The sequence below is a fragment of the Volvox carteri genome (genome assembly GCF_000143455.1).
Source record: "Volvox carteri f. nagariensis unplaced genomic scaffold VOLCAscaffold_34, whole genome shotgun sequence".
Classification (NCBI taxonomy): Eukaryota; Viridiplantae; Chlorophyta; class Chlorophyceae; order Chlamydomonadales; family Volvocaceae; genus Volvox; species Volvox carteri.
In genome coordinates, this window is record NW_003307577.1 from 644,881 (window position 1) to 652,658 (window position 7,778).

The 7,778-nt window shown below is 52.4% G+C and overlaps 2 protein-coding genes across 2 annotated transcripts in view; one reads left to right on the forward strand and one right to left on the reverse strand.

Annotated features, from left to right (window-relative positions):
- Positions 1–6,544: 6,544 nt before the first annotated feature.
- Positions 6,545–7,778, forward strand: dz-hrgp (hydroxyproline-rich glycoprotein, extracellular matrix glycoprotein; the record flags this gene model as incomplete). Its single annotated transcript, XM_002953087.1, has 2 exons — positions 6,545–6,596; positions 7,462–7,778. Coding segments are annotated over 2 exons (369 nt in total), but the record flags the coding sequence as incomplete, so codon positions are not given.
- VOLCADRAFT_93901 (uncharacterized protein) overlaps positions 7,441–7,778 on the reverse strand; it is a gene marked incomplete at both ends in the record, with an annotated part of 3,406 nt that continues 3,068 nt past the window's right edge. Inside the window, one exon of the mRNA XM_002953162.1 lies at positions 7,441–7,776. Within this exon, the coding sequence (XP_002953208.1) occupies positions 7,441–7,776 (336 nt within the window). The remainder of the gene's footprint in view (positions 7,777–7,778) is intronic.

Here is a 7,778-nt window from a genome sequence, read left to right on the forward strand (position 1 = left end):
GGTTCTAAACCCCCAATGCAGACCGCCAGGCCGCTGCCGCCTCCTTGCCGGTCACAATATTGCTGATACGCGACATCCCTGATAGCTGCATCCCCGCCCCGTAAGCGGCAACACAGCGCCATCAGCAGTAGCAAGCAATCTCGAGCAGCAACAACGGAGCAGACCACTGTCTTTTTGTTAGAAACGGAATCATTTGTCAATAGTTTATGATGTCAAAATTGAACGATTCTTGCCTCGGCGTTGCAACGCAAACAGGTTGCGTGTGTGTGTATGTGTGCTGGGGGAGGGGAGAAGAGGATTGGGACGTGGAGCAAGCGGGGGCCCCTCTTCAGCGTCCTTAAGGGCCAGAGGTTGCCGTGCAGCTAGCTACCTAGCTGGCTGGCCCAACAGTCCCAACCTCTAGGCCGCATGCAACACCACCCGGTGTGCTCCCCTCTGTCACCCCGTCTGGTAGAGCTCTGTCAAACCACACCGGGCCCCGCCAGGAGGTCAACAAACAAATCACTCAGCCAGTCAGACGGACAAGGGAGGTGACGCCGGCGCCCCTCGCCTGTCGGCCTCCCCCCCTCGCTCACCGCTCGATGCATGGGGGTGCAGGCGTGTTACCCACATGCAGTGGTATGACGTATGTGCGGTACATAGGCCTTCGGAACAACGCCAGGGGAGCCCGGCATGCGCTCCACATCTGCTGCAAATACTCTCCACGTCAGGCAACGGTACTTGCTGTGGCTTGCGCATTTGCGTATGTATATCTGTCTGTGTGTGGTGCTTTCACGTGTACGCCTCAGCAGCAGGAGGTTGGGGTCATTCTTATATTTGGACTGTGTGTGCAGGTGGTGATGGGTTGGGGGAAAGCAGGTGGAAGGGTTATTAGCGGAACGAGGTGTTTGCGCACGCGCGCGCGCGCGTGTGTGTGTGTGTGTGTGTGTGTGTATGGCGGAGTGTTGAATGCAGGTTTCGCCCCTCGGATTTAGTACAGTTGCGGCCGTGCCGTCCTTGCGGGTCGTGGTACCGGGGGGCGGGAGAGGGGTGTTGCTTCGTTCGCTATCACAGAACGCTCTGATCAAAAGACCTTGTGCAGTGAAGCGATTAGAAGAGCGTTTGGTCAGGTTGTTGCTTGGCAGGTATTGAACAGCAACGAGGCCAGGAGCAAGGAGTGGTGCTGCTGTGTTACTCCCTAGCTGCAGCTGCAGCAGTAATGCGCGCTGTGCACCTCGCCAGGCGTGCTTTCCTGACAGAGCAAGACAACCGGAAGCCCCTCGGGATAAGGGAGACTCCTTTTTTAAAATTTCCGAATGCGTTGTGACACCCTCCTAGCCTGATCGTGTGTGTATGTGTATATGCGTGCGCATGTGTTCGTACTGGGGCGTTGTCATGTCGTGTCTCTCCTTATTTGTGCTCCGTATGTATATAGGGATGCACGTGTGGTTCGCTCATGGGGATGGCTTGATGCCAGCCCGTGAGGCAGGTGCCCGCGAGCTGTGGCAAGATGGTGTGTTTAGCGCCATCGCAGGTGTTGGTTGATCTGCGTCCTCTGAGCCCCGCAGCTGATGCTTCATGTCATCATTTTACGCTTATATATAAAGATGATTAGGAAATTTATCTCTCCAGTTATTAGAGCTGTGCTGTCGTACGGGTATGGGGGATGGTCATCATATTGGTGTACAAGGGCTGGTGGCATGTACGACAGCAATAAGTACGGCTTCCCTTTTGCTTATTGGGACGCAGAAGGTTGGCCGCGAAACTCAGACATGCCGCGGCGGCAGGCAAGCAGGCAGGGCTGCGCTCGGGCCTACCGTACTTTCGGAGGGTGTGTGGACGGTCACCTGCGACGACTTGGAACCGAGCTCGTCCATTCCTGGGCGGCTACGTTTTTGAAGCATGCGTATATGAACCAGTATCAGCATCCAATCTCGCACGATGTCAAAAACGAATTGAACAAATTACTGCTCAGCCTACGTACCTCACTTACCAGCCTACGTACCTCACTTACCAGCCTACGTACCTCACTTACCAGCCTACGTACCTCACTTACCAGCCTACGTACCTATCAACCGACCTCACCAACTGCCATTACGTCTTCCCGCCACTGGATCTCGTTGCACCTCAGAAGCGTCCAGGAGTTACAGAAAAAACAGTCTCCCCGTATGATCAGCTGCCGCACACACCTATTTGCATCCACCCTTTTGCTAAGGGTAGACATGGACATCATGTGCTCATTCTGAAGCTACCCCTGCTACCCGCACCGGCTAATACATATGCTTGCTTACCAGACGGCATGCGTATCTTTGGCAGATGGTATGGATGGGACGCCGATTAATCAAAAACTTGGAGGCTGGCTGGTTGAAGATCCGGAAAGGGACCAACCATAGGAGTGTGTGTGCAGGCATCTGCCCGTGAATGCACATCCTGAGATAGGATAGATAGGAATGCACATCCATCAGGCCAAAAATTGTGTCAGCTTCATCGAATCTCGGAAAGCGAGCAGCCCCATAGCGCCAGCAACGAATTGCGTTTTCGTTGATAATGACGGCGGCTGCTGATCGGATGAGTTGATTTCTAGACACTTCGTGTTGTTTGTACAAACCGCTGAAACAAACAAGCTGATACCCCATTCAAGAGATGATATTCCAGGCGAGGCAATGACGGGGTATCCAAAGCACTGCGGTGGAACAGACCCCTTGCTTTCGCATGCGTGCGGTGCGGGGCCGCTGTAACTTAGCGCTGTGGGGCCCTTAGCGCGCCTTAATGGATGGGTGTGGACCCGCAGCGCCCACGCACGTATGACCCCAAACATCCTCTCGGTAGAGTAGGTACGTCCAAATAAACAAGCTTACCGTATGTGGACATTTATCGCAGTATGCATTTGGATGATGATGATGATGATGAACGAGATTACGGGGAATTTTAAGGGATTTATTACTTAGGGTACTGGTATCGGCCCATTGAGTCAGCCGACGGTATGTAGTCGGGTGCATGAGGGGGATGTAAGAAGCGACATGCGGACTTGGCTACGGTACGCGGGTTTAGCAATGATGCCCTAGTGTTTGATGATTCGACAAAGCACGAGGCAAGGAATTAGGCTGGCAAAGGGATGTACACATTTCCCTGGTGGCTACAACTCTGAGGGGGAACACGACTTCGAGCGACTTTGGCATGGACTTTGGCCACGCCGCAGATCTTTTTTGTAAATAATCATCATTGGGACAACTGAAGGTTGCATAGTTGATGCGATCTTTGTCCAAACCAGGTTGAAACTGAAAATTGACAACTGGCGTGCTATTATGCACGAAGCAGATCTTGTCCGCCTTTAAACATGCCTTTATGTAGGAAATATCTTCTGCTATCGTACTTCGAATCGTATCGGTCTGCATAGGCCCGCACTTGCAGTCGTGTCGGTCTCATAAACGAGTGCCCCTACAGAAAGCGCCTAGGCAAGGGACCTGGATTCTATGACGCCTTCATCTCATTTGTTGAAGGGAGACTGCGCCTGCCTGTCCTACGCCCCATCGCTAGTGCTTTCGGTTATTTAACCTGGCTCCTTCGTCGACACGATATTCTTCTTACTTGAGCCGTATAGAGGCAATCTCAGCGTGCTTCTATGTCGCCTATGTCGCCGTTGGTTTGGGTTGCCTACCGTCATGAACAGAAATGGCGGGCTGTGGTGGCGCGGCATTCAGAACTCGGACGATAAGCACGGGTGGCTGATCTACCTGCGTTCCTGGAAAAAACAGATTGCTGAAGCACACTGTGTATATTACATAAGAGCACGGTGTTTCCCATTTTCCGTACCTGTACGCCAAGTTCTTACAGCGGTAAGAACTTCCGCGGCCGACGGGATAGCTGATAGCCGAGTAGTAAGCCTGAGGTCGCTCTCGCAGATGGGGTTTGCAACCCCTTCTTTCTTTCATTTTTTGTATCTTTATTCTTTTTGAGCACGTTAGAACTCGCTATCCATGAGCCTCCTAGCTCACCTGGGACTTACGAGCTCTCGCGAGCTTATAACATAACAAAACAAAACAGACGGGATAGCCTACGGAGATACATACATTAATCTGAATAAAATTAATCCTGACATGGCAAGATTACACTTGAGAAAAGGAGGAGGTCTGGGTCTAAACGCCAGAGTACAGGCGTTCGTCCAGTCCGCAATTTGTAAATGCGGCAATATTTGCACTACGCAGGCAGCGAGGTAGACTCGCAAGCGGACGGGCTCCAACCGCCTTTAACAGTATCGCAGCGGTAGCGCAGCCCCAAAACAACGACAGAAACGGACGTGTGTATAGGATGGATTGGCCTACGCGCCTCCCGCGGTCAGTTGCGTGCTAACCTTGGGGGCGTAACCTCGGTGCCTTTGAAGGGCCAACTTCAGCGTACACGTCACAGTGCTCGCAGGGTTTCGATCTTATGTATGCTCCAGTCATCTGGCCGTGGAGAGAAAAGGCGGGGCGCTAATGCGGCGACAGACTGCAGACGAGCCGACAAGCTGTTAGCCACCACTGAAATGCATACACAAAGAAAGCATTACAGAAAGGGGAGGTCCCACAACCGGTCAGCCTAGATGAGGTGCTGACGGCCACATTTCAAGAAGCGGAACAAACAAACGCCAGGAAGTCGCGAAGCAACCAAGTCTATTTCCTCAGCGGGACAGTCGGACTGGCGAAGGACAGCAGCAGTACGGGACAGTAGCAGAGGTGGGGCGAGGACAAGATAGACCATACATTGCGCTTCTTGGTAACCTCCCCCCAGGGTTTCCCCGTTCAATGAGTGAGCTACATTATTTTATAGTGCGTGTAGTGCGTGTCTTAGTGCGGCAAGGAAGGGCGAAGCGTCGGTAGTGGCAGCAGGTGAAATGTTCATTGCTTGCGTCCATTTCAGTCATTGACACACTTCGGAAGCGAGTTTTCTAGTTATGGTGCGCTTGGGGATATGCGTATGTAAGCAGCTTTTGATACTGTCGATAACGGAGGTCTCGCATGTGCTGTCGTCGCTAGAACACCAGCAGCTATGGAACAGTCATTAGCAGCTAACGTTCACGTAAATATCTATCCCTCGCGATCGTCACTGCTGGCCGCGTAATTTGCCATAAATGATATGATGCTATGAGCAAGGCTATATCGCAGACATGAATGGCGGACGTATTTGAAATTTGAATTGCATGTGTATTTGTCATGACACGCATGCGCAAGTAGCTCGACAGGTCGGTCTTGTGGCGATACGGCGCGGGCAGTCGAGTCCCTTCGTAGCCCTTAACAAAGTATGTCTGTAGGCAAACGGGGTGATCAATGGAGTGGGAGCGAAATGGCTCCAAGGACGTTTTCCTGGGATGGGTTGCGAAACGGCCCAACATGCTGCGAAGAGTTACGATTGCCCATTAAATTCCATGTCCAAAGCACTTTTTTTCCATAGTCGGCCAAATTTCCATGCACGCTGAAAAGACAATGAAGGCAAATATAATTGCATAATGCTGCATAATGGCGCCCTTGCCTTCCCACGTCTCCTTGAAACAAGCTTACCAATTATCGCAGGGTTTCGGCAGGTCGGCTTCATGCCAGACAGTTGCAATTAAGGTGAAGAAAGAACGGGACTCCATTGTCTTTACTTACATCTATTGCTTTATGGATCATCCTTCATCATCCTATTCTCACCTTGGAATCCCTACTTCTGCTGCATAAGGTTAGGGTTGCTAAATAGTCGCACTGCCCCTCCATCCGACGGAATCCGACCCCGATCGTTGGCTACTGGGCAATAATTAGAACGCCACATTCAGGCACCCTGGTGTTGTTCGGCCTCTGACGTCCCCATTATGTAAAACTCTATCCTTTTTCAACCGGGCTGCCAGGGCGAGCAAGATACGCTCCGCAACATAATCACTACCCCAGGCTGTGCAGAGCAGTCTTGTGTAGTTGAAGCGCCGCGCAAGCTTAGGACATTACCAGGTCAGCTAAGGGATTACAAAAACAACCGGATCGACTGAATTCCGGAACGGGGTCTGCAGCTGGGCCAGATGTAGGCAGGTGCGGCCCGCCATTGAATCGCGCCGCCCACGCCATGCTACGGGAAGCTGCAAGGAACCATAAAATAGTACTGCATATCTATAGATTTCCATATAAATACTCATACGGAGCAGGGAGGCTGGTGAAGGCGTAGCAGGCCGCGGCGAAGCAAAAAATTGTACGCAGCGGCGATAAGGATCAAGTCACAAGTATATATACAAGGTAACGTCGGGATGCATTAATATGTTATAATTCCACGCGTTACGATAATTGTGGCTCCATGCTTGCTTGACAATCGTGTCGCTAATAAGGCTCGACTTGTTCGTTAGCAAGCTCTGCTGTGTACCTCTGACGGTTATAAATGTAAAAAAAGGAATCAAAATGGACCATTAATGTTGCATGTGCTGGAACTTCTCTTCTCCCCTCTGCCTAATCCGGAACTTGTACTTTCCTCCATGCGCTCGCTTTACAGCGAAACATTATATGCCTTGCATTTTTCCTTTTTCCTTCAACTCAGAGCCCTGATGATAAAGGCGCGCACCTGAGCCATGTGGAAAGTCGCCTTGCTGCTGCTACTGGCGTCATCGCCGCACGCCCTAGGTATGCCAACCGCTCGCGTCCCTGCATCCCTCTGTCCAACCAGCAAACCCGCCATGGATCCTACTTGCTTGTGCTTGTGCCTTTTTGATCATGCGATTATGCTTGTGATTTTGTCAGCTGCCTGTTAAAGCTATACGTGCGTTGAAGGTTAATAATAGATAGGCTTTCATCTGCGGAGTCCAACGTCAAGCACCTCAGTTCCATGGCGTTAGCAACAGCCACAGTAGCGGGCCCGGCAGAGGGGCCCTATACAGCAGCAAGGAGAAGCAGTGCAATAGCCCCTCTCCGCCGTACAACGTTGCACGCACGCTTTCAGACGCTGCCGTATCCTCTGATGTAAACATTGTGCTGGCTGTCAATTGGGGAATTTTACGTGCATACGTATTCTATTACCTACAACGCACATAACCTATGTTGCATGTGCATGTGCATGTGCATGTGCATGTGCATGTGCATGTGCATGTGCATGTGCATGTGCATGTGCATGTGCATTGCACGTGCATGTGTACGCTTCCGCATCAAGAGTAAGTTACCTGCATTGGTTAATAAACCGCCAAAAGGCATTTTAGAATGCAAGAGATACAGATATACAGTCCCACCTAAAAGCTCCCAAATCTATAGCTTAAACGGAGCGGCCGCAATTATGAAAACCGCTTTTTAGACATCGTGCGGTACGACAATTCCTTTCCTGCTTGGCTGCCGTAACTTGGTTCCTGTTGTTGCTCGTTAGCATCTGCTATGACGGCTGTCCTCAGGCAGCCTGGTGTTGGTAATTTTTATAGCTATCACACAGCTTGTGTTATTCGTTGTCTAACTGACGGCAATTGCTGTTACTGCTTGCTGTCTACGTCCGCTCCTTCCGTAGGCGCTCCTGCCCGCAAGCCCCCACCACGGCGCTCTCCAGTGGTCGCACTGGTGGAAACACCGGCGGCGCCTCCGCCGGGTTCGCCTCCGCCGGGAACGCCTCCGCCGGGAGTGCCTCCCCCAACCCCGTCTGGTCCTGAACACCCCCCTCCACCTCCCCCGCCTCCCCCTCCACCCCCTCAGCCGCCCCTTCCGCCTTCCCCTTCACCCCCTCCGCCTCCCCCGCCTCCTGTCCCTCCCCCGCCGCCTCCCCCTCCGCCACCACCACCTCCACCTTCGCCGCCGCCTCCCCCTCCGCCTCCCCCGCCGCCTCCACCT